The 25,961-nt window shown below is 43.9% G+C and overlaps 1 protein-coding gene across 6 annotated transcripts in view; it reads right to left on the reverse strand.

Annotated features, from left to right (window-relative positions):
* DNAH2 (dynein axonemal heavy chain 2) overlaps positions 1–25,961 on the reverse strand; it is an 80,988-nt gene that overhangs the window by 50,827 nt on the left and 4,200 nt on the right. For 5 of the 6 annotated variants that reach the window (XM_072940398.1, XM_072940395.1, XM_072940397.1 and 2 more), the window contains exons 3-16: positions 24,697–24,758; positions 22,275–22,445; positions 15,344–15,572; positions 14,695–14,805; positions 14,286–14,524; positions 13,154–13,345; positions 12,327–12,484; positions 11,767–11,854; positions 11,219–11,424; positions 10,638–10,767; positions 10,202–10,384; positions 9,518–9,732; positions 1,199–1,345; positions 235–391 (exon numbers count right to left, since the gene is read on the reverse strand). In XM_072940398.1, coding sequence (XP_072796499.1) covers positions 235–391; positions 1,199–1,345; positions 9,518–9,732; positions 10,202–10,384; positions 10,638–10,767; positions 11,219–11,424; positions 11,767–11,854; positions 12,327–12,484; positions 13,154–13,345; positions 14,286–14,524; positions 14,695–14,805; positions 15,344–15,572; positions 22,275–22,445; positions 24,697–24,758 — 2,288 coding nt within the window. The remainder of the gene's footprint in view (positions 1–234; positions 392–1,198; positions 1,346–9,517; positions 9,733–10,201; positions 10,385–10,637; positions 10,768–11,218; positions 11,425–11,766; positions 11,855–12,326; positions 12,485–13,153; positions 13,346–14,285; positions 14,525–14,694; positions 14,806–15,343; positions 15,573–22,274; positions 22,446–24,696; positions 24,759–25,961) is intronic. The other variant, XM_072940399.1, reaches the window with a different exon arrangement.

Consider the following 25,961-nt stretch of genomic DNA (forward strand, 5'->3'; position numbering starts at 1 on the left):
ATGAGAGGGCTTCAGCTTGGGAACAGATCCTCTGGACCTAATTCTATCCTTCCAACTGTACTCTAGCTAGAGTTGCTGACATTAAAACAAAAAGTTCTTCCCTAAGCACACTTTATTTTTTTCATACTACTCCCTGGTCTCTCCATCACTACCCAAAACTCAGATATTAATTGGCCATGCACCAGCCTTTTGGTCAGCCTTGCAGACCTTTAGGGTCTAATGACCATGGCCCACCTTGCTGGCGTGTATGCGGCATTCCGTGATGAAGAAGGCACTGGCCCCCTTCAAGGCCCAGTGCAGTTTCTTGAGTCCAGGGTGGATCTTCTTATCCAGGAACCGGATACGTTCTTTGAATAGAGCCTGCTCATCTGGGGACAGCATGGCAATAATCCTGTGTGTAAGAGAAGACTAGCAGCAGATGGGGACAAGCTCTGATGACCTCTCCTCCACACGAGGAGACTTGCTGGAGAAATCTGAAAGTTCATGACTTTAGGCTAGTGGTTTCCAATAAGACTTTCTGCCATGATGGAAAAGTTCTACCATTTGTGCTGCCCAGTATTTGTAGACACTTAGCCACGAGTGGCTGTGGGGTACTTGAAATGCAGCCTGTGGAAATGAGTAACTGAATTTTTTAATTTTACTTAATTTCAAATAATGAACTTAAACTGAAATAGACACATCACCTAGTGGCTACCATATTGGACACCACAGTTCTAGACACCCAAACAAGACTGCTGGTCCCACTCCCTTGGACTTGAACTGGGATGAGAAAGGTGCCCAACCCAGAGAAAAGCCTCACCCCAGAGACGAGTTCTAAGGGTGTTAAGAGCAGTGCCAGTGTGGCCTTGCTCGGTTCAGTGAATCTTACATTGTTCTGTGCCAGTAATCCTAATGCCACCTAGCTTCCATCCTAGAGAAGTGATCTGGGGGACAATACACATGGTCCAGGTGCCCCGCAGGGTGTAGAGGAACCTGTTGTTTTTGCTCTCTATTCTAAAGCTAGAAGGCAACACTGTAAAGGACAGGAGTAACTGTAGGGCCAAATGAGAAAGCACAGGAAAGAATTTTTGTTTGCTTGAGATGGACAAACCGTGAAGGATGCATACTGTAGGCAATGCACAACATCCTGAGGCAGATAAGACAAAGAAGGGACATAAAGTAGCACTCAGGAGGGCTGCAGCCAGGACTGGGGCCCCACCTGTTGTAGTCCCGAGCCACAAGCAGCAGGTTTTCGCGAAGAATGCGCAGGTCCTCGGCACGCTCAGCGACGGTCACCACGTAATGGGGTGTCTCAAACAGCAGCCGCTCCCAGTAGTCAATCTCCACAAAGAGAATCAGCAGGGACCTTGGGGAGGGAGAGAAGCCAAGCAGCAGAGGGACTGCTCAGGGCACAAACCAGAACCAGCAAGGGACAAAGCGGTACCGGCAGGAAACGAAGCAGAACCTCCAGGTAAAGAAGGCGGACTGGGTACGTGGATTCTTGCTCCCCTCCCCAAGCCACTAAAATGACAGTAAAGGGAGGAGGGTTCGTTTGTTTAAGGCATAAGCCCACGAATACAAGGAGACAACAAGTAGAAGAAAAGTAAACGCGGAAAGTAGGTGGATAAGGAGCAGAAGAGGAGTCCCAAAGGTTCTCAAAAGACCCAGGGGCTGGTGTCTGCAAGTATCTCAGGAAATGGGTGACAGGGGGACTGAAACAGGAGGAACAGTTGAAAGTCTAGGAAGAAAAAGAAAAAAAAGAAACTTAAAAATTTTTTTGTTTTAATTTTTAAAAAACAAGTGAAAAAAACCACAAAAGTTTAGGAAGCAGCTCAACCCATCTCCCCTCCTCTACTCTGCAGAGTTAAGCAAGTTCCCTCCATCACTGCAGCGTAAGACTGAAGGCTTCTCGTCTGGGGAGGCAGGACAGAAACAGAAGGTCTTTGGACTGGGGACCCCAGGCCCAACTGAAGGAGCTCTAAGAGCAGGGGTATTGAGTGACATGTACACACTGGATGTTAAGACCTCCACCCCCACCCCAGCCTTCCTTTCCCACCCAGAAACCAGCACTCTGGCAGCTGGACCTACACCCTCCAGAACAAGGTTGGAAAGATGGTTTTCTGTGACCTCTGACCAGCCTACATTTAAAAGTCCTGAGGATGATGACCTCAGGAGTCCCCAGGAAGCAGCCCACCCTGACAAGCCTGCAGTGAGGCTCCCAGTTGAGAAGCCCCCACTCCTGCTCAGCACAGCAGTCAATCAGCTATCTAGCCCCCCCCCCGCCCCTTAAATATGGACAGGCAACCAAGGATCACAGAACACTGGCCTTTGTCTTTCCTAGCACAGAAGGTGGGAGTCAAAACAAACAGAAAAAAGCCACCAGAAGGGAATGAGAGGGGACAGAGGTCGTGCAGAAAGGAGATGGCCCACCCCAAAAAGAAAAACCAACAAAACCACACAGAACATCCTCGGAGAGAGATAAGAGACAAAAGAGCATCTGTGAAACAGAAACAAGATACTATAATAGGGCCACCATGAGAGCTCTTGAAAGTTAAAAACAAGAGCAGAAAATTTTAAAATCAAAAGAAAAATATAAGATAAAGTTGACAAAAATCCCTCAGAAAGTAGAGAAAAAGACACAAAGATGGAAGGCAGAGAGGACTTTGCATGAAAAAGAGAATGGAAAACTCTCTGTGGATAATTTTTTATATGATTCCATGTTGGCATGATAATATTTGGGGAATACTGGGCTGAATATTAAAATTAATTTCACTAGTTTCTTTTTCCTTAATTAAACGCAATACCAGATAATTGAGTGGGGGAGGGTATAGCTCAGTAGTAGAGCACATGCTTGGCATTCACAAGGTCCTGGGTTCAATCCCCAGTATTTCCATTAAAAAAACAATAATACTAAATGAATGAGTAAATGAACGTAATTACCCCCTCCCCCCAAAAGCCCCAAACAAATAAAAATAAAAAAAAAATTTTGAAAAAGAAGAGAAAATTTAAGCTGCATATGTGGCCTACATCCAGAGCGTCCCTTGCCGCCTCCCACCCAGTGACCTCCTCCTCATTCCAGCGGCCACACTGCGGAATTCATGTTCCACCACCATCTCTGAGATAACCACGCAGACAGCAGACAGCTCCTTCCTGAGCCCAGTTTCCTCCCCCGATTCCACCACCTGCACTCAAGTCCTCCCAGTCTACCAGTTCTTTGATCCCATTGGGCCTTCAGGGCATAACCCCTGGTCTTTCTTCCTGCCTACTTGTCCCCTTTCCCTACCTCCCTGCCTCCCTACCTCCTTCTCCGCAGACCTTGCCCACTTTCATTGCTCTCTTGCCAATCCTCCCTCTTTCACCTCGTTCCTTAGTCTAAGCCACCTGGCAAAACCCCCACCCTGGCTAAAGCCACTGTCCGCCCAGCTGAGCCCATGTGAAGGTGGCTGAGCAGGACTGTAGGTTAAATGACCACACAGATTAGCACGCTGCATGTTCAAGGTCTCCGGTCCCAGCTGACCTCTCCAGACTGCATCCCTGGGGTTTCCCCAATCTGCTGTCCCTCCTGTTCTCACGGTGACTGTTTGCAAATCCTCTGCTATCTCAAACCTGATCTGCCCCTCCTCCTCTCTGCAGAAAGCCTCACCTTCTCCATCACAGAAATCCAAAGCCATCAAGCAAGAGAATTCCATGCTGTCCCTGCTGCAAAACTTAGGAACATACCTGTCTCCACACTATGATTTCTCCCATTGACAACAGAAGAGGCCTTCCTACCACCCAAGGCCAGCCCCTCTTCCTGGGCTCTGTTTTCCTATCCGGTTCCCTCGTGCTTTTCAGATGCCACCTTCTGCAGCTCTCCTCCACCCTCAACCTATTTGTTCCTTCCCATCAATATTTAAATATGGCCAAGTTTCTACAATCTTAAAACAAAAATAAAACCCAGCCTTTCCCCGACTCCAATAACCCACTACAGGCATCACACACCTTTTCTAGCTTATCTTCTTTAAAGAATCATCCTCCGGAATCCCCTTCCTTTCCTTTCCTCCCATGCTTCAATCCCCTGAGAGTTGGCTCCCATCTTCCCCTCTAAATCTGCTTGCATCAAGCTTGTCCAGGACTTCTTGTAGGATGTCTTGTAACTAAACCCCAAGGACCTCCTCAGCCCCATCCTCCCTGATCCCTCTACAAGTCTTAACATTCTGGTGGACTCCTCTCCGCCTTCCTCGGACACACTCCCCGGCTTCTGAACCACAGTCCTCTTCTTATCAGCTCTGCCCTTCAGCAGAAGTACGCTTCTCTCTCCAGGATCCTTTAAAAATCACATTCGTTGAGGCACTGGAGACTCAGCAAAAAAAATCCACTTCCCCTGCAGCTCCCTTACATGCGGGCAAGCACTAAATTAACAGATGGGAAATAATACCACATTTCAAGTTTTTCACCTTTATTGGACAGGAATCGTCCAATGAAGGAAATTCTTTTCAAGTGCTCATTTGTTTGTGATATATGCTTTAAGAGATTGTGGAAGAAGAAAATCTGTTTTTTCAAACCTTGAAGATCTCCACTAAAGTACGAATTATTTTTGAAACCGTGTCAAAATTCTTCAAAGTGAATAAGGCTCTCTCAAATACAAAATGAACCGTGGATTACGAGACATTTAAGGAAAGCTTCCAAAGTAAAAGGGAGCAGCCAAAACAGGGGAAAATTACTTTTAATCAAGAATTCCAAGTCTGGTCAAATGACCAACACGTGTAAGGCAGAAACAGTTCTCAATCATGCAAGAACTCAAAAAATGTATCTCCCATGCACCATTTCTTGGAAAACTACTAAAGAATGCACTCCATCAAAACAAGGGCATTAACCAAGAAAGAGGAAGACAAAGGAAATAGGAAATCAAACAAGAAAAGAGGCTCAGGGGAGTCCCAGAGCCACCTCAAAACCAACCAGTCAGACTGAAGCAAGAGTTACAAGGGAATTCCAGGAGGGAGAGCGCTAAGAAAAATATGAAACCAGTAACCTGCCCGACAAGTCAGATTGCGAGGGAAAATACTATTCAAATGGGCTTTATTGGTTGGTCTGGAAGAATTAACGATAGGGAACGGAGCGCTAACAAAATAGTGAGATAATTATTCATTCCAAAAAGAGCAAACATTGTATGAGAAAGGAAAGAACTAGAACAACAGAAAATTACTTGGCTCAGCAGCAACCAATGCTAACAAAGTCATATTAAGAAAAACACTGAATATCAATTTAATCAAAAATTGTGTGATAGCCATACTGGGAGGATGGAGGGGGTGAATATATATGGGCACATTTCTAGTGGCATAAACATATTCTCATATGTTCTTCAAACTGGAGTCCTTGAATTTGACTCCATAAACATCTTGGCAAGCCCACTTGGGTATGTACACTATCCAGTGGGCACCAAAATGTTTCTTCATTTTCTCATCATGCCAAGATTTTTCAAAATAACTTTAAGGCAAATTATCGAATATTAATTGTCAGTCAACATGATGAATTTGGAAAATACCTTCCTAAGGTTGAGCTGACAGCCATGCAAGGAACTTTTCTCACAATGATGCTCAATCTTGGCTAGAAGTTTGTCAACACATTTCTAGAATTCAAATTGACTCTATTGACAAAGTGAATTTTCTTTTAAAAATCAGACTGGGGGGTTGTTTTTGTAAAATATTTTCTGACTTATCCTCAGACAAGCGGTTGGACAATAGAGGCAGGGTAGTGAAGCTGGCTGACTTTTAGTGCTGACAGCCCAGAATGAACTGACCTGATGGAGAAGGTGCTGTCAGATCGGGAGAAAAGGAGGAAGAGGAAGCCCTAGACGCAAAACACGGACAGACGCCAGCGTCCCCTGTCCTGCTCTGAAGAAGTCCCACTGCACAGAGGAGTCTGCTACATACACAATGATAACACAAATCTTTTCAGCCGGGTTACAGATGACATCTGGAATATGTTTGTGTTAAGTGCAGTCTATAAAGGTGATCTGGCTGTAAAACGTAGTAAAAGCCAATTTGGACCTCAGAGTTCAAATATTTGGGATATAAGGTGGGATAACAGAACCTCTTGTGAGATAAAATAGGTGTTATTAGGGACTGGAAGGCTCCTAGAATTAGGGGAGAGTCAGGTAATTCTAGGGACAATCAGGATATTTGAAGAGCATGCTTATTTCAAGATCTTATCTAGAGCACGAACAGAAAAAAGTAAACCTGATAAAGTTATCTGCCCCTCTCTGGAGACTTCATACGTTTTGGAAAAGCTGAAACTGTCTTGGATGTCTTACTGGTTTAATGAGCCCAGACTTTTCAAAATCCTTTCCTGTGATCCTGGGTTTTTTTTCCCCCCCATACATTATTTACTGGATTGAGGCAGTTTTATCTTAAAACCACAAAAATGTAAAGCAGCTTATAACAGATCTCTCTAGACAACAACTGCCAAAGGACAGGGGCACCTCTTCTTTCTGGAAGAAGTGTTTTAGCCATTATCTGGGTTTCAGTTAAACCCAGGCTGTAAATACTTGGCCTGAAGTTGCCTTGTTAAGCTCTACTATAAAGATTATGCAAACAGAGTTTGAGATAAATATCTGTCGTGTCCCTCAACAAGAGATGATCACAGCAGACACAAGAGTTGCCTCTTAAGTTTATCCTGGCTACCTGGGGCCCTAGTCTTAACTGTCAGATGGACACACCGCTGTTGAGGGGAAGGGAACCAGATGCAGAAAGCCCAGCTGAAAGCCTCCAGCACAGAATATTCAGGAACCTTACAGAAACTGCACAGTTTCTAAGTCCATCAACAGTAGGTTGGTTGGTCGAATTACAGTATAGCCAAACTATGGGATGCTATAAGCCATGAAAAATAATTATGTGGTTCTGTACTTATAGAATGGAAGACTTCCCACACAGAGTGCTAACCTTTAAGAAAAGCAAGTTTCAAAAATACTATTTAGAGTGGGATCCTGTTTTATGCGTGCAGTGTGTAGTTTTGATTACGTGGTAATCATGGCTGCCTCTAAGAAGTGAGGCTGTGTGCTGGATTTGTACTTTTTCCTTTATATACTTCTAGATGATTTTTTTTTTTGCAGTGAGCATGCACCTCTTTTTGTAATTTCAATTTAAAAATTAAAAAAGATCTTAAAAAATTAAAGAAAACCAACCATATGAAATGGGAGGGGGTGATAAAAATAAAAACACCAAATCATTAAGAATGAGAATGGTTATCTTTGGGCGAATTTTTTTCTTTTGTCTATTTTTCTGCATTTTGCAATTTTCTAAAATGATCAAGAATTTTATGATGGAAAATTAAATCATTTTGAGAACAGGTGAAATGCATAGAACAGCATGTACAGTATGCTACTATTTATATTAAAAAGGATACTTAGACAGACATACACTCTTATCCCTGGGCTGTTACACAATGGTAACCTTGACCCTTTGTGCAGAGAGAAATTGAGTCACTAGGGGACAGCAGTGGAGGGAGATTTTTCATCCTCAGCCTTGGTATGACTTTTGAATTTTAGAATGTGCATATATTACCCCTTCTAAAAGGTGGAAATGTTTTAAAAATTAAAACTATTATATCACCTTGCTAAATTTGTTTTAGAAATACTGTGTTCACCAAGTTCACAAAGGCAATTTTTTTGGAGGGAAGATGATGTTTCTTGATTGTTCATTCTTTGCGAGGACTTTGATATGTGTCATCGCGACTCCTTACCACCTCTCAGGAAAAGATTTTTTAAGTAGATGAGGAAACTCAGGCTCTGAGAAATGCAGTATTTGCCTGGGGTCACATGGCAAAAAAAGCTTCAGGCTTCAAACTCTAGTCTGCGGGGCACTGAAGCTCATGCTTTATTCACTCTCACTGGCTGGTCCCGAGGATTAGAAGGAAGTAGCCACCAACCAGTGCTGACCTATGGCCTCTCTTTACCTCAGCTCTTGTTTTCTCTCCTACTTCAAATGTAAGTATCGGTCATTGATGTTTAATAAAATTCTGTTCTTTGAATATGATCCTTTAATTCAGGGGAAAAGGGCTCCGAGTTAATAATACTCATATTATCTCAAGCATGTCCAGGTGTCTCTCCAAACATAGTATCTTTGGGAGAACCCAGCTTGAAGGGAGCATGTGCCTCACAGATTCAAGCCCATTATACTCTTGCAAACATCATAGCTGGGGTCATCCTGCCCTAGTCTTCCATCTCTTCAAAATCTTATTGTTGATTTATGAGACTATTTTTCTATGATCCTGCTTGGCCATTCCTCAACAAACCACAAACCCTATCAACACAGATCTCGACATGCCTCCCTGGTCAAAGGCTTATCTCAAATCTCTTACCCTCTTCTTCACGTTCTGCTTATCAACTGCTTCCTGTTCCCCCGGGGCTCCTCGCATCTCTGTCCTCCTCGCTGCTGCCCTTCCCTTCACCCCTCTGACCTGACACTCAGCCCTGTTTCTCCATCTCGGTTCTTTTGCCTTCTTCCTCAAACATAATGATCATCTCCCCCCGATGAGGCTGCCTTCAGCTCCCGGGACAGGCACACTCAGTCTGTCTGACTCAGACTCCGTCTCCACACAGGTCTTCTCTGGCAAAGCCCCTTCCACATTTGCCACAACAGATAAGGACAGTCCATGAATTAAAGCCAATTCTAGTAGCAAAAACCTAGAAGCATGGGAAGTGACTCTTATTATAGGGCCTGGATGACGACAAGAGGGAGCCAAAAACACTCAAGTAGGAGGTTATTTCCTTCCGATTAGGGAAAAACTGTCATCAGGTTTTTAATCTCTGGAGATGGTTGCCTTACACAGTTCCCTCTTTATTTCCCTCTTCTGTATCTTTTTTTTTTAAGTTTTTTTGGGAGAGTAATTATGTTTGTTTGTTTGTTTGTTTTTAGAGGAGGTGCCGGGGATTGAACCCAGGACCTTGTGCATGCTAAGCATGCGCACTACCACTTTAGCTATACCCTCCCCTCCTTCTTCTGCAACTTATATAGAAAAGAGGCAGGGCTCCAGGGTAGAGTAACAGAGGGCAGGGACTCCCATTGTGTCCATCCCCTGTGTCCACCTCACTTCTTAGCACACAGAAGGCACTCAGGGCATACTTTTGAATAACTAATAAATGAATTAATTAAATTTAAAATAATTGTAATATGAAAATGTCATGATTATAAAGCTGTAAGAGAGGGCATGGTCTGACAGCCCCAGCAAGTCTCAGGCGAGCCGTCTCAGGAGAGCCCCCTCGGTGGCTCGTGGTTTGGATGATTTTGCTGAACCATCACGGCCATCTAGTGGCAGGACACCTACATCACTGGTCTAGTAGGTTACTGGGGTTTTTCTGTTTCTAATCAGGCTTTTTGGGGAAGATCAACTGTGAAATTAAAATTAAGAAGTGATAGTAAACATATTACAGGATAAGAGAGAGTTAGAAGAACAGACAGAAACCAAGAGATGGAAGTTAACCTCTTGGGAGGGTTGGGGAACAGAACAGCACCCAAGACAGGACAACCCAAGGGAGAGGGAGTCAGGGTGGGTCTCGTACTTGTCAAAGTTGACGTCCAGCATGCCTGCCTTCTCCTGGTTGATTCGTAGCAACGGTGTATCCAGCCGCCGAATGCAGTCCTTGTCCAGCGCTGATGTCCAGTCTTGGAAGGTTTTTCGAACCAGTTCATCAATGGCCTGAACCATCTGCTGATAGGTGTGGACAGTCTCCTCTCCAGTCCCAATGTGGGGCAGGAAATGAGCGTTGGAAAGACACTGAGGGGGAAAAGCAGAGATGGTCGGAGTCTACTTGCCAAATTCGTCTGTGTTACCATCTCCCTGAGACCACATACACACAACGGTATGTGTAAGGCTCGCCAAGGAGACTGATTCTCACTCCTCAAAAGTAGGGCCAAAAAGAAGGGTGAGAGGAAGAGACCAAGGCACTATGAGAAAGGGAGTCGAAAAGAAGAAAGAGGAGCACAGCGATTCAGCTCAAGAAAAAAAGAAAAGGAAGGCAGTGATAGGAGGTGAAGGATTTAAGAGGCACAAGGTCGAAAACTAGCAGGAGCCCTTCCTCAGCGCAGACGGCAACGTCTGCCGGCCCTCTGGTCCGACCCCGCCTCGGGTCAGGAAACCTCTCCAGGGAGACTCCCAGCACCGGCCCCCACCCTCCCAGCTCTGGGCTCAGCCTGCGAACTCTGCGGCCTCCCCGACAACAAGTTCCGGACAAGGCCAGGCTTACGTTCATGACTCGATCGATGCGCCGCCGCAGGATCCGCACCCAGTGCGCTTGCCCGGAATGCTGGGCCATGTAGGGCTCCAGGTACGGCCACTTCTTGCTCAGCTCGCGGTTCACGAGGGCCAGTTCGCTATTGAACAACATGTAGAGATCCACCGCCTTTTTGTCGTATGTTCGCTTGATGGCCTGACAAAGAAGCGGAAGGTGACAACACGCCCCGGGGATGCGGTTGCCTCCAGCGACTCCTCCCGGGGAAAAGCTACACCCCGGCTGTGGGAGTCCCGCGCCCTAGCCATCCCAGCACGGGAACCGCGGGAAGAAAAGAGACATGGGCAACTGAGTACACGGGAGAGAGAGTGAACGGAGGTTGGATGGTGTCTGGAAGGACCAGGAGGGGCAAGAGAATTAGCGGGTGGAGGAAGCAGGCCCCCGGCGGCACCTCTCGGGTTGCAAGCCTGTGGAAGGTGTCCAGCAGGAGCACCCCGTGCTCCACGTCGCGGACTAACTCGAAGGCGGAAGTGATCAAGTTCTGAGTCATCACCTCCAGGTCCTTGACTCCAGCTCGGAACCTGCACCGTTAGAGACATGTTGAGGGCTGGGTGCCCTCACCTGCCCCCAAGTACATCCCCTGAGTAAGACCACCACGCCGGATGTCCTGACGGCTTCCTAGGTGCCAGCCACTGACTATGAGCTTTACATGCATTCACCCATTTATTCCTCAAAACAACGCAATGAGGTAAGCTTTCTCCCTAACTGTTATTTTATACTCCAACTGGTAGAACAATTTGCCCAGAGTCACATAACTAGTCTGTGGCAGAACCAGCATCCAAGCCCAGAAAGGCTGACTCTGGAACCCTGAGTCTGAGGAACCACCTCCTTACTCTAGCCGCTCCCCACCCTGCCCTCCCCATCCTGACCTGTCACCTCCACCGCCTCCCTGGGTACACTCTGGCCACTCCTCCTGCTCTTGTTTCACGACCTCTGCTCTACCTGGGGTGGGGGCAGCTGTAATGCTGTCACCTGTTGTAGTCCTCATGCCAAGAGGTGTTCTTGACGTCCAGGATGCCCCCGCGAACAGCTCGCAGCACATGCAGGTTTTTATGAAAGATGTCCTCGATCTCCAGCAAGTTCCGTGTTATCTGGGGCCCCTGGGCACCAAAGAAGCAGGGAAGGGGACCTTGCTTTCCATCCTCCCAGCGGGCAAAATGGTACTGACAGTCACACACCTGCAAAGAAGTCAGCGTGAGGCTCCCTGCCCTCCTTTTTGAACTTGTCAGTCCTGTGCTCTTTGGTTTAGCTTAAAATGTCTAAGAACTAAGGAGGACCAACCAGACGCAAGGGGCAACCGGGGTGAATTTTAGCTGTAACATGAAACATGAGATACTAAGGCAGCGGTAACAGGCAAAAGCCTCAAAACACAGGATGGTGGTCCAGCACAGGGTCAGGCGAGAAGAGCCAAAGCAGCAAGTCCTACGTGTAGCCTGAGCCCCAGCTCCCCCAGCTCCTGGACAGGGATTCTGGAGCCTCTGCTGCTGGCTTTGAGTCTCCTTCCCTGACAGTCTCCCCACCTCGATAAGGTCCTTGCAGCGTTGTACAAAGGCATCGACCTGGGCAAATATGCTGGTCTGGTCCAGGACCCAGCCCCGGTTGGAGAACCTGTGTAGGAGAAACACTGACCGGTCAGAAGCAGGAACACGAGGTATCAACCTGCCTGTACCAGGCTGGCACTGGGGGTCCTGGTTCAGGGGGAAACTTAGAAAGTGAGACCCTAAAAACAATTTTCCTGAGCCCTGAGAGAAGAGACACAAGATGAGGTGAACCAAGAGGAGACAAAGCATCTCTGTTCTGGGAGAAGGTTCGCACATAATGGAATTTTAGACTTTAGGGGCAAGAAAGGAGGAAAAGACCAGAGGGGATTCTTGGGATCAAGGAGAAGAGGTTATAAGAGTTAGGAGAACCTAGGGCTAGGAGCTAGAATATCTATATTCAGAAAGGAAACTTGGACTCTTGTGAAAACTCTAGAAGAATATAACCCATAGCCTTAAACTGCAAGCAGAAGGAGTCAGAATCTACCCTCTACGGGAATGACGAGGGGTCACACATGCAGTTCTGGGGAGGCACGTCATACTGGGTATGCATCTGGGCAGCTCGTAGGTAGTGATCTTTCCAGGCGTGACAGCAGGAAATGCAGCCCTGTAGGTCCTCCTTGCTGGAAATGACATAGCCCTCAAAGATCCGGTCCAGGGAGACGGCACGGCAGCATAAGCGGATGATCTCATTGCTCATCTGCAGAAAGGGTCCCAACAGCCTCAACTCACAGTCCTGATTCCACCCCCCCCCGGCACCCCCTGGACCCCACCTCAGGTCTCAGCTTCCTACCTCTTGATAGGGTTCCTGATACCCAGCTTGCCGCTGGTCCTCCAGGCTCCACCTCCACCCCCTGCTCTGCAGCTGCGCTTCCCTGCCAGCGCTCAGCTCAGCGCCATTTCCCCTACTCTTTGAGTCGGTCACCCTGATGAAATGGGCCGGGTCTTGCTCCTCAGAAGCCGGTGTTCCTTCCTAAGTCTGCCCCTCACCCACTGCAAGCTCCATCTTTGGAAATGAGGAGGAGAGGGTCTTCCCCCTCCTTTACAGCTCAGCCTGGGAGCCTGTCCTTCCTGCCCTCCTCCCTGTGCTCCAACCAGGCCTCTTCACAAAGCCTCTCTTCCTGCCTAGACTCCTTCCACCTGAAAGCAAAAACTTCCAGCCCAGGCCCCAGTGCTGAGCATCACTAAAGTGGACCGTGTGCGCAAAAGCCTTTGGTCTCTGTCGGCCTGAAAGGCCTTCCTCACTACCTCTCCACCACCGACCTTCTGCTCAGTGAATCGAAATTTCTTCACCTTCTCCAGAAATCTGAGTTCTATCAACATGGCCATCCCCGTAAAACCCTCCGTCCTACCCTCTGCAGACACACACCTTTCGGAAGAGGGAGGTCAGTCTCTCCCGAGTGTTGTAGTGGGGAGAGTTGACCCAGATGATACGGATGAGACTGATCAACCTGGGGAGTTTACCAGCGATGTCCTTAGGCCGCATGTAAGCCAGTTCCTGGTAAGGTTCCTTCAGGATCGACAAAAAAGTCAGGTTTGACTGGGCTTGACGAAAGCCGTCCTGGTAGTAAAGAGAAACCGAGAGGAGACTTACCCACGGGGAAGAACGGGCTCAAAGTGAGTGCTTTCGATCCCCCTGGAGCCCCCTCCTGACTGGCCTCTCCTGGGAAGCGTTCCCAACCTACCCTACCTGGTGCCAGTCACCTCAGGTCTCCGCAGCCCTTCAGGATCAGAGTCTATACACACCTATTTTTATGCACTTACTAGTTTCTTTGAAAGTAGTTTTATATCTTTTCTCCTGTGTGTGTTCCACCTCCCCCACAAGGCTGGGAATTCACCAAGCTCAGGTTTTGTGTCTGTTCCTCTAGTTTCTCCAGTTGAATTCAGAGCTTTGCACAAAAGAGACCCTCAATAGTTGTTGATTAACCAATGGGCATGACTCCCATCCCTTCCCCGTTCTCTACCTGGGTTTTATTCTTCCCCGCCTCACTGTGGCTCCATCTGTTAATTCCTAGCTTCAAACACCCCATAGGAAGAGAGGGCCTCTCTCTCTGTGTTCTACAAGTCACGCCAATCTTCTGTGTGTCTCCAGCACTAACATAATCAGCTGTTCCTACTCTACCAAAAAAATTTTTTAAGTGTTTGTCTTGCAACTCTTCTGGCTGACCTACATGGGTTTGCCCTTGATCCCAGGCCATCTAGTCATCTCTTTCATGTAAGTCTTATTTCTCAGCTGGATTGTAGGGTTTGGGCCCAGAGAGGGAACTCAATGCTGTACACTTGTTGAGTAACTAGGTGTCTCCCTAACTAAACTATAAGCTCCTTGGGACCTTGGGTTCTACTACTTTTATACTCTCCCTCCCACAAGCATAAGCCCAAACACTGGATGGATCTATCTTTGCCTTCGATGATTGTGTTGGCTCTCTCTTCTTAGTACCTTATATTGTCTCAACCACTATCCACTTTCTGCCCAGCCTCCAATCTTTGACCCACTCACAAACCTGGATCTGCTGGGCCAGCTTCATAAAGGGCGCCAGGTAGGAGGACTTGGCTAGGTGCAGGATGGACTCAATGTGTTTCACTCCCTGCTTCACCAGCTGTTTACTGATGCCAGACAGGTCCATGCATCGGTTGCGCCAGAACTCAATCTCCTCCAAAGGGCCTAAATTTTCTCCTGTCTCCACAGACTCCTGGGCACTGAGCACCTCCTTTATCTGCCGTGTCCAGTGGACCATGGAAGCTGCCAGGGAGAGGACAAAACCTCCTGCATTTTTTTGCAGTGCTCCCCAGTTGTGTCCTTCCCTCTACCCCCTCCAGAGCTCTCCTAACCCCACTGCTGTCCCAGCCTCTGGGTGGCCCCCTTTCCTCTCCCCTAGGATCCCCAACACACGGGCAATGCCAGCCACTCACTCTCTAGCCGCTGCACCAGCTCTTTGTCTTTAACCACCATCTCAGGCTTCATGTTCATGGCCTCCGTAGGGATGTAGAGGACAGTGTGCCCCTCCAGTTTGTACCGAGTATCTAAGGAAAAGGAAAGGCCCGTGGGAGTTCACAGAGGGCGATGAGTTTATGCCACCCCAGTTCCAATCGTGGTGGATGATCTGGGGCCCAGGAAGTATATGCATTTCAGGAGAGCAGGCAAGAGAAACCATGACTCAGGCTTTTTTGATATCAAGCGGGAAAATGACAGAAAGCAAGAGGGAAACTCCACTGAGATATAATAAGAGACAGTCATAAAATAAAATCACAGATCTATACCATGCCCTCAGTACTCTCTTCTATGACACGTGTACTCCCCTGCTGCCCTGCACCACCTCCATCTCCCCTCACCTCACATGCAGTCTTTGAAATTTCCAACTCTGAGCAGGTCTGGCCAACTGTTCTACAGCAGGATTAGAAGGCAAACTCTGTACCCCGTTTCAGTCATTCAACAAACACACAGAGTACCTACTCTGTGCCAAGCAACTCAAGCATCCAGGATCACTCTTCCACCTGCCTCACTCACTCTACTGTTGGTGGGGACTAGGGAGAAAGTGGACACTCTAGCCTTTCCGCTTACCTGTCAGGCAGGCCAAGAACCTGTGCAGGTGAGAAGCAAAATGATTTCGAATGCTCTCAGGCCAGGTTGTGTTTGTAAAGATCTGAGGGGCAAAGACGCCATTGAGCAGCCGAAGCAGGGCTGGGATATAGGAGCCCCGCACTGTTCCAAACTGTACAGTTGCCTCAAAGTTCTCTGGAGTGATGGGAACCGGTGCCCGGCGGATGAAGTAGACAATCTGGTTCTGCGTCTGTGTGAAAGACAGAAGATCAGAGTCCAGTCTCCAGGCCCTGCTGTGATACCCAAGGGAATCTGAGGCTCCAATCATGAAAGCCTGGCTGAGTTTCGTTTTCACATTCCCTTAGCGTATCCTGATCCTTCTCCAAATATAAGTGTCATGAGGTACTTCCCACTCTTGACAGGGACATAATAGAGTCCATACCCAGAGGTGTGGGAAGGAAAGGCAGAGAGCATGCCTTGAGGGTAGGGACTGTGTATTTTGTCTGACTTGGCTCCAGAACCTAGATGCTCCATAAATGATGGATGGATGAATGGATGAACGGATGGATGAATGGATGAACGGATGGAATGAAAAGGATATAGGAAAAGCAAAAAGGAGAAGGACCAGAAGTTAAGAGACAATTGCCTAGGGTTTTCCATCTCAGTAGCATATACTTTTCCCCCAATTTTTCATTTATCCTTCAATTTGTTTATGTTGAGTTTTTGTTGTTGTTTTTCTTTATATTCAGAATTGTATAACTTTCATGTTGTTAAAACTTATTAAATTTAAGGTTTCCAATTTCTACATGCTTAGAAAGGTCACTCCCACTTTAAGGTCAGATTCACCTTTTTTTTTTTTTTCTTTAGTACTTTTGTAACTACTTTTTGTAATTTATTTAACTTTAAAAACTGAGAATAAAGCACAAAGAAGAAATTCATAATCACTCATCTTCCCACTATCCTGGATTAAATTTTGGGATTTTGTATCTGTTTTTTAAAAAGCTTAACAACTATTAACAACTTTTGTTAAAATGATATGTTATAAATAACTGAAACAATTGCAGAAAAGCACAAAGATAAAAGTTTAAATGTCATCTAAAATTCTACCACCCAGACATTAATGCCATCATCATAGAGAAACTATTATTCCAGACATCTCTCTCTAGATATATACATACAGAAAAATAAAATAATTATTTCAAAATAGGATCGTGCTATTTTTAAAGTATTGAATTTAATTTTATTTGGATTTACTAGAATAAAAAGACATTGATGTAAATATAATAAATTGTTGAGTTTCAAATAAATGTTCATCATCTGTAAGAAATTTCTTCTTAAAAGACTCTTTTCTAAGGTTATAAGAAAGATTATGCAAAATATTAAGAGGTTCATTTCTCACTGCCTTTCAATTTTAAGTTCAAATGACTCACTGCTTTGAAAGATAAGAACACTGGCAGTCTTCAGGGGGAGAGTATAGCTCAGTGGTAGAGTATGTGCGTAGCATGCGCAAAGTCCTGGGTTCAATACCCAGTACCTCCATTAAAAAAAAAAAAAAAACATTGGCATTCTCACACTCCCTCTCATTTTCTCACTACTTCCCAATTTTTGTTATAGTATTATTTTTAAATTGTCCACGTGGATAACAATCACATTCTATAGCATAACTGTAATTCTCTTGGTTATTTAGTGTTGTTTATTTAAATGAATGAATATTCATAGAATTTCGATTCCTGAGTTCTCTATTTGGTTCACTTCTATGTGGACTGGATTTCCATTGATCATGCTATTTTTATTTCTTTTATGTAGGGTTCTTTCAAGAGTGAAAACCACTGCCTATCTGTTGCCTCTATCCTTGACCATCTAGGCCAGGAATAATACCCAGGTAACACTATTGTTCCTGGAGAACTCTGAAGGTGTGGTCCTCTGGGTGTTCAGAGAAGTCTGAGACCAGCCTGATGGTTTCCCTTGGGAGATAATTTGATTATTTGACTAGAGAACTGAATAATTTTTTTCCCAATTTTTTATTTTGAAAAAAATTCCAACCCATAGGACACTTGAAAGAAAAGCACAATGAATAACATGACGCCCTCCCTCTAGATCCACTGATTGTCAATGCTTCGCCATATTTATGCGAGTGCACCCCCCCACCTCAGTCTCTCTCTGCTGAGCCGTTTCAGAGGTAGCAGCAGACCTTATAAGACTACACCCTTACGTATGTTGGCATAAGGCCCCTAAAAGTGAGGATATTCTCCAACATATCCAATGCTGCAATTAGCACACTTGGAAAATTTAACTTCATATAATTATATGCTATCCACTTAATATTCAGTTTTCCCCAATCGTCTAAATAATGTCACTTACCGCTGATTTCTTTCTACCCAGGTTCCAGTCCAGGATCACACATCGTTGCGTCTCCTTAATCTCCTTTAATTCCACACAGTTCCCCAGTCATTTCCTTTCTTCCATGGCAATGGTATTTCTAATCGTCCAGGCCAGTTGTTTTCCAAAATGTCCCTTAATTTGGATTGATCTGATTGCTTCTTCACTATTAGATGCAAGTTAAATATTCTTGGCAGGAATACCGCATAAGTGATGTTCCCAAAGAATTAATTTCCCTGAATTTAAGCAGCTTAACTAAGATGTGGATTGACATTAAACAACGTGGAACAAATTTTTGTGGAATAAAGTATGTCATTTCAATTCCCACATTCAGTTTTTTCTGCAGTTCAGGGAAATCTTTTGTATTTTACCTTTAAATTTATATTCTGTTTCATTTGTTGGCTTCCTATGTTAGATCACCTGTGTCTGTCTTTCATATCCATTAACTTCTAACTGTATTGCCATTGGGTTTTTCCTTCCACGTACACTGTCATTCTCTCAAGTCTCTCTTCTATGTCTATTCAGATTTTCAGAGATAGCGATCCATTTCCTTGCTCTTTCTAACCTATTTGTTTTGTAAGATGCCGCTTTATTTATTTCCTAAAATCTTCAATCTTCCTTTCATCGCATCCTCATGTTTTATCATTTTGTCTCTCAGCCTTTTAAAAAATTGAATGCATGTTTCTGTTACATTGTACTGACATGATGCTGTTGTGAGGATCGCCTTCTGTTCAGTTATGCTCTCCTCTTTTGCGAGCTTCATTCTGTTCATTTCCCACCTTGATGCAGCATGCTGACAGTTGCAATTTCTTTCCGCTTGCCTCATGCTTGCGCAGCTCTCTGAAGTCATTCTTTTTGCTCTGACATACTGTGGGTGACTTCCTGATGTCCCACTGTGAGAGCCCGGGTTCATTGTTAGGTATTTTATGTTTCATTCACTTTTCTCTAGACTAAGATAATTGCATGAGGGGATGGGCAGTTGGTTAAGGCTAATTTAAAACGGTGTAAAATCTTTGTTAAAAATACCTGAACTCTTTCTCTCTTTTCAGATTTTGTTAAACACGCTAAGGTTCACTCCACCATTCCTGTGGGGAGGATGGTTTCCTTAAGTCAGTGCATAGATCTTTCCTTGGTCACCCACTTTTAAAGTTTTTTGGATGACATTATGCTTCTTCCCTTTTTGTTTACTCTTGGGTGGTTTTTTCCTCTGGTTTCACTTTTTGCTCGTTTTATCAAATATTCAAGAGAAATAATTTTGGAGGAGGGAGGTAGGTTTACTTTTTTTTTTTTTAATGTGATGGAGGTACTGGGGATCAAACTCATGACCTCATGCATGCTAAGCATGTACTCTACCACTGAGCTATAACCTCCTCTGCAAGAGGAATAACTTTTAAGAAGTTTCAATAGGCCTTCTTAGTCCAGGAGAATACAATTAAATACGTCATCTATTTAGAATGTATTTTGGCATGCTAAATAGATTTTTTTTTCAGTTTTGTAGAGGCATACTTGACAAATAAAAATTGTGTATATTTTCCCTCTTTGTGTCAATACAGTAATACACCTTTTAAAAATTGTGTAATTTAAAGTGTACACCTTGATGTTTTGATATACATATACATTGTGAAATGATCACTACAAACAAGTTAATTAACATATTCATTATCTCATATGGTAACCATATTTTTCTTTTTTTTTTGTAATAAGAACACTCAAGGTCTACCCTTTAGTAAATTATACACTACAGCATTATTAACTATAGTTACCATGCTGTATATTAGAACTCCAGAACTCATTAATCTTGCATAATTTAAACTTTGTACCTCCTTTCCCCAGTTTTATTGAGATATAATTGATCTACAATATTGTATTAGTGTAAGGTGTACAACATAATGATTTGATATGCATATTTATTGCAAAATGATCCCTACAATAAGTTTAGGTTGACACCTGTCACCTTACATAGTTACAATTTTTTTCCTCATCAGGAGAGCTTTCAAGATCTACACGCTTAGCAACTCTCAAATATACAATATAGTATTTTAACTAGAGTCACCATGCTATATGCACATTACATCCCCAGAATTTATTTATCTTTAAATGGGAAGTTTGTACCTTTTGACCAATTTCATCCATCTTCCCTAGTCTCCAACCCCCAACTCTGGCAACCATCAATCTGTCTTCCTGTTTCTCCCAACCTGAATCTCTGTTTCACAATCAGTCCTGTTGTCTGTTTCTTTGAGTTAGTTTTTTCTTCTAGATTCCACATATAAATGAGATCATATCTCTTTCTCTGTCTGATTTATTTCATTTAGCATAAAGTCCTCAAGCTTCATCTGTGTTGTTGCAAATGGCAAGATTTCCTTTTTTCTCATCGCTGAATAATATTCCATTGTGTGTGTATGAATATATATGCATTTTCTTTATCCATTCATCCATTGATGGATACTTAAGCTGTTTCCATATCTTGGCTATTATAAATAATGCTATAATGAACATGGGGGTGCAGATATTTCTGAGATAATGACTTCATTTCCTTTGGATATATACCCAGAAGTGGAATTGCTAGATCATATGCTAGTTCTGTTTTTAGTTTTTTAAGGAAACTCCATACTGTGTTCCATAGTGACTGCACCAATTTACATTCCCATCAACAGTGCACAAGGGTTCCCTTTTCTCCACATCCTCATCAACATTTGTTATCTTTTGTCTTCTTGATGATAGCTGTTCTGACGAGCATGTGGTGGTATCATTTTAGTTCTGATTTACATTTCTCTGATTAGTGATGCTGAGCACGATTCCATGTACCTGTAGGCTATTTGTATGTCTTCTTTGGGAAAATGTCTTTTCAACTCCTCTGCCCATTTTTAAATTGGATTGTTTGTTTTCTTGCTATTAAGTTGGTTGAGTCCTTCATATATTTTAGCTATGTATTTCTCTCTTCTCAGATACAAGATATGCAAACATTTCCTCCCATTCCTTACGTTGCTTTTTCATTTTGTTGATTTCCTTTGCTGTGCAGAAACTTTTTAGTTTTATGCACTCACCTATTTATTTTTGGTTTTGTTGCCGTTGCTTGTGGTGACAGAGTTTGTATCCATGACCAGCATCTCCCCGTTTCCCCCGTGCCCCAGCGAATGAGATTCTTAATGGAAAAACTGTTTTCCATGTTTCCAATTCTATTCATTGAATAATCCATCTTCCCCCACAGATTTTAAATGCATTTTTACAGAAAATGCTTACATATGTTTCTGTACTTCCTGTGTTTATTTACTGTTGTTTACATAGTATACATTCCTGCCACAGCAAAACTGTTTTAATTACTGTAACTTAATAAAAGACTTCCATATTCACAAGTCTCCTCCGTTACTTTCCTTCTTCATTATCTGCTTTGCTATTTCCATTTCATTTTTCTGGATATATTTTAAAATCCTTTACACTAGGGATCTAGGGACTGTGGTCCTTTGATTGGAGTCACGTTGAAATGGTTCATTTTTTGGATGGAACGATCTTTATAATATCAAGATTCCCACCCAGAAACAGGAGAGGGCTCATCATTTATTTAAATCTTCTTTCATAGCCTGCAGCAAAGTTGTGTTCCTTCACATCAATCCTAAATATTTTTTTAAATTTCTGTTCCTTTTGTGAACAAAATATGTCTTTCCTGATGTTTTATAGCTGATAATTGTCAATACGCAGGGACAATACCATGGCCTGCTTTGGGCTTTGTTTAGTACGGAATGCTTCACGGACTGTGTGGTCGCACAGTGCCATGCTAAATCTTCATCATCACTTCCGTTTCTGTATATATGCTGCCAAGCAAAGCAAAGCAATAGCCTTCTTCTTTTCTAAAATTTTATTTCAAAAAATTCCAAACATACAGAAACACTAAAAGAATTTTCCAACGATGACCTGTACACGCACCGCCCATATTCTACCACTGACATTTCACTATACATCTGTTGTTTAACTGTCTCCCTACCCGTGGTTTACCTTTCATTAATGTATCCTGTACATTACTGAAACAGTTATCTAAGTAATCCATGAAAGACTTTGAGAGTTCCCTCCGGGATAAGGCCAAGTTCTTTAGTATGACATACAAGACCCTTCACAAGCTGACCCCAACCTACCTTTTCAGGATCGTGTGCCACACTCCTCTTTTCTCAGCACATAAAGTGTTCTTTACCCAAATGCTCTTACTCAGCCTAGACAAAAGCCTACTTACCCTTCATCCTCAACTCAACTATCACCTCCATCACCAGGCCTTGCCAGCATTCTGCTGGCTACACTAGTTGCTCCCATAAAGCCCCTATAAAGCTTTGTCTATGGATCATAATACATTGTAAATAGTTTTTATATGTCTGTCTTCCCCCACTAGACCATGAGATCATCAAAAACAAAACCCGGCCTCATTCCTCCTCTCTGCATCCTGCCGCCAAGCAGGGTGCCTGACACACTGCGAGGCTCCGCAGACCTTGGACACAGGAGATAAGACTCACAGTCGGAGCTGGAGATAACTTGGAACCCTCAGTCCCCCGGGAGAGCACCTTGGAGTCTGGGACCGCAGAGTACGCACCTGCACGGGCATGCCCAGATCTAGCTTCAGCCCCAAACAGGGGTCGATGAAGATGGTGACGATGGGCTCTGAAGGGTCCTGGGCAAAGTGTTCCAGAATGGCATTGTGCTCCTCTGTCCATATGGCACCTGCCAGTCCTGTCAGCACAGCCCGGGACAGGAAAAGGGGCTTCTAGGGGAGGAGAGCAGAGGGCCAGAGCAGAGATGGCTGTTAGGATGAGTCGTTTCTCCCATCCATTGTCACATGTGAGGACGTGGGGGGTGACAGAAGTCAGACAGGTTAAGAGCCGGGAAGAGAAAGTTGAGAGCGAACTGAACGATAGGTTTCAAGCTTTGGAAGAAACAAGACGATAGGATTCTCTTGCCTCTATGAGCAGAACTGGAATGGATCACAGAGGACAACTAAGGGATGTTATCTTTCCAAGGTATTTTATTTATGCCTGTGGCTGTAAAAATGTATTATCCAGCAACCCTCAACATCAAAGTAAAACTAAATTAAGGGAACATGTAGGATATAAGCCTAAGTCTAGCAATTCGGAGCAAGGGAATGACAAGCTGGAAAAGGGATAAAGGTAAAAGAGCCATTTCTTTGTGATGCAGCCTCTGCATGACACTGGATTAAGTACGTGATATTGGGTAAGAGTCAGTCTTGCCCAATAGCAGCACAGCAGCAAAGAGAAAAGAAAAAGGGAGGGAAAAAGAAAAGACTTGAAAACACCAAAGAAAAAATCGATTGGATGGAAAATAAATTGTAACTGGTGGCCACAAAACAGTGTTATTTAGAACACCCCTATTTAGAAAGAAAACTAGACTATATAGAGATATAACTCAGTGAACTTGAGACGTCACCTTGTCCTTCTCTCAGTACTCCTGGAATATGAGGAGGAATCCCTTTCACTTCAAGTTTCCAGGCCAAGAACATTTAGCCAGTGATCTAAAGTCTTTCATATATAAAGACATACATGACTGAAACATTACGCCGTACACCAGAAACTGACACATTGTAAACTGACTATACTTCAATTTTTTTAAAGGTTGAATTGAAGTTAGTATCATTTAAATAAAAACTCCAATGAAGTTAAAAAAAGACATACGTGAAAAAACATTATCAGTAAAACATCAAAAAAAAAAAAGACATACACAAAGAACAGTAAGAAAAACACTAAGATCCAGTTAAACAAATGGACAAAAGGATATAAGCAGACATGTCATAAAAAGAAGAAAATGAAAATATGAAAAATGTTCAATTTCACTTGAAATCAAAGAAATACAAATAAAAATAGCAACAATATATCATTTATTACCTATCATTTTTTAAAAAATCCTTGCTAAACTGCTAACAAACATGCCCCTTGGAAAGGGTTTGTTGCTAGTGTGAGGACAAAAAATGCAATTTGTTTGGAAAACAGTTTGGTGTTATATATTAAAGGTGTTACAAATATTCTTTACTCTGATTCAGGACCTTTATGCACAGGAATCTAACTTAAGCAAATACCAAGTATTTAAAAATGTGTTAGTTTATTTATAATATTCATCACAGTATTATTATTATTTGCCATCAGAAATGGCAAAATGTGTAAGAGTAAGGATTTAAGTAAGGTACATATATCTATTTGAGTGGACAGTAAAAAATGGTGCTTACAGAAAGTAAATAATAACATCAAAAATGATAAAATGTTTTGAGAAAAAACTTAAAAATTCTAATATGTGGTGCAGGTGAGATTATTTAAAAACAAAAAAATTCTCAAGCCTACACAGAAAAAAAGGACATCTCCCAAATTATCAACATTGGATGTGTTTCGACAGTAATATTATGACTTTTATTTTTCCTTTTGTTGTTTTACTTTTTTGTCCCCTCCGATTTTTTTCTTTAATGAGTAGTTATTCCTTTTCTCTCCCTTTATAAAAAAGTTCAAAGTCACCGCACTGTTTTTCTTACTTAGGTAACTGAGGGTGTGTCTAGACTCCAATGCAGCTTGGAAACAAGGGTGTAGGGGTCACTGAGTGATGATTTCTAAAAGCACTTCTAGTGGCTTTGGGAAATTCTTCAGCCAGAGGGAAGTGAAAGACAAAAAGAAATAATGTCTCAAAAATCAGTATCCAGTGGGGACCATGTCTACCCAGCTCGTTCACCCAGTCAACTGATAGAGCTTGTCACAGTTTGACCCAAGTTGAGGAGACCAGGAAGAGGCAGCTGAGGGCCCTCCTCCTCACTGAAAGCCCTCTTCTTCTGGAGGGGAAGGGGCACCGACAGCTCTGTCCTCTATTCGATGAGCTGGATTTGCGGTGAGCAGGCCACCAGTAGGGTAAAGAGAAGGAAGTGACCCATTCACGAGAATTCCTCATACACCATTCCACAGCTGATCCTCTGATCCACCAGTTGCTGGGGGAGAATTCTTGTCTCAGGGGAAACCCACACTTACCACATCCACCTCAGGCTCCGGTAATTCTTCTTTCTGTACTTCGGGTTCCTCCAATACTGACTCTGGGAAGGAGAATTCCAAAAGGAAGCACAACTTTTAAAAAGTTCGAGAGCCACCAGGTGACCCAGCAATTCCACTTCTAGGTTTATGCACAAGAGAACTGAAGCAGGGACTGGGACCGACATTTGTGTGCCCATGTTCTCAGCAGCGCTCTTCACGACAGCCAAAAGGCGGAGACAGCCCCAGCGTCCATCAGCGATGAACGGGTAAACAAACTGCAGTGGAATGTCATCCAGCCGTAAAAAGGAGTGAAGGTCTGCTACAGCGAGACGACATGCATGAACCTTGAAAACACCATGGCTAAGTGAAAGAAGACAGTCATCAAAGACTGCACATCGCATAATTCCATTTATATTAAATGTCCAGAATAGGCAAATTCGTAGACACTGAGAGTAGATTAGTGGTTACCAGGATCTGGGAGAGGGGAGGGGAACACTAAAAGACTAGGCTCTATTGTAACTTAGAAGATATAGGAACCACCTGGTGCCAATTTCTCAAGGTACTTGAAGTGGTTTTTTTTTTTTTTTGCAGGGGTGGGGGCATTTAAAATGCTCTAAAATTAGATAGTGGTGATGGCTACACAGGTTTGTGAATATAGCAAAAATTCCCGAATTGCATACTTTAAAAGGGTGAGTTTTATAGTAAGTGAATTATATCACAATTTTCTTTTGAAAAGCTGACTAGGGCTGTAGGGGGTGCAGAGGGAGGCAGGGGATGAAGACGGTCTGCACCAAGTTTATTCTGGTCATTCAGTTCCTGGCTTTCCATTCTCCCCTCATCCTCTTCCCACATGGAGTAGCTCGGACCCATAGAAATCGGCCCGTCTCCAACCACCACAGCCGCTCTGGACTCCCATAAAACCCAGGAGGGTGTTTCTCTCCCTCCTGATCTGTTGCTCACACAAGAGACTGCAGTAAAACTGGTAGGTTTCCCACCTCCTACCCAGGCTGAAAGGAGGAAGAAACTAATGAGATGGAACCAAAAGACGCTGGGGAACAGGACACTCTGACTTCCAGAAAGAAAAACTAAGAGGGGAGTACGGCACAGAGGCCAAGGAAGGAAATCACGAGAAAGATGGAATAGCCGACTCTGGGAGCTTAGTGGTGAGTGGTATGGGAACGGACAAAGCCAATGCCCTTTGAGAAAACCAAGGGCATTCAAGGTTCCAGGCAGGAACAAGGCAAGGGGAAAGAGAATGAGAAACT

This window comes from Vicugna pacos, chromosome 16 (genome assembly GCF_048564905.1).
Source record: "Vicugna pacos chromosome 16, VicPac4, whole genome shotgun sequence".
Classification (NCBI taxonomy): Eukaryota; Metazoa; Chordata; class Mammalia; order Artiodactyla; family Camelidae; genus Vicugna; species Vicugna pacos.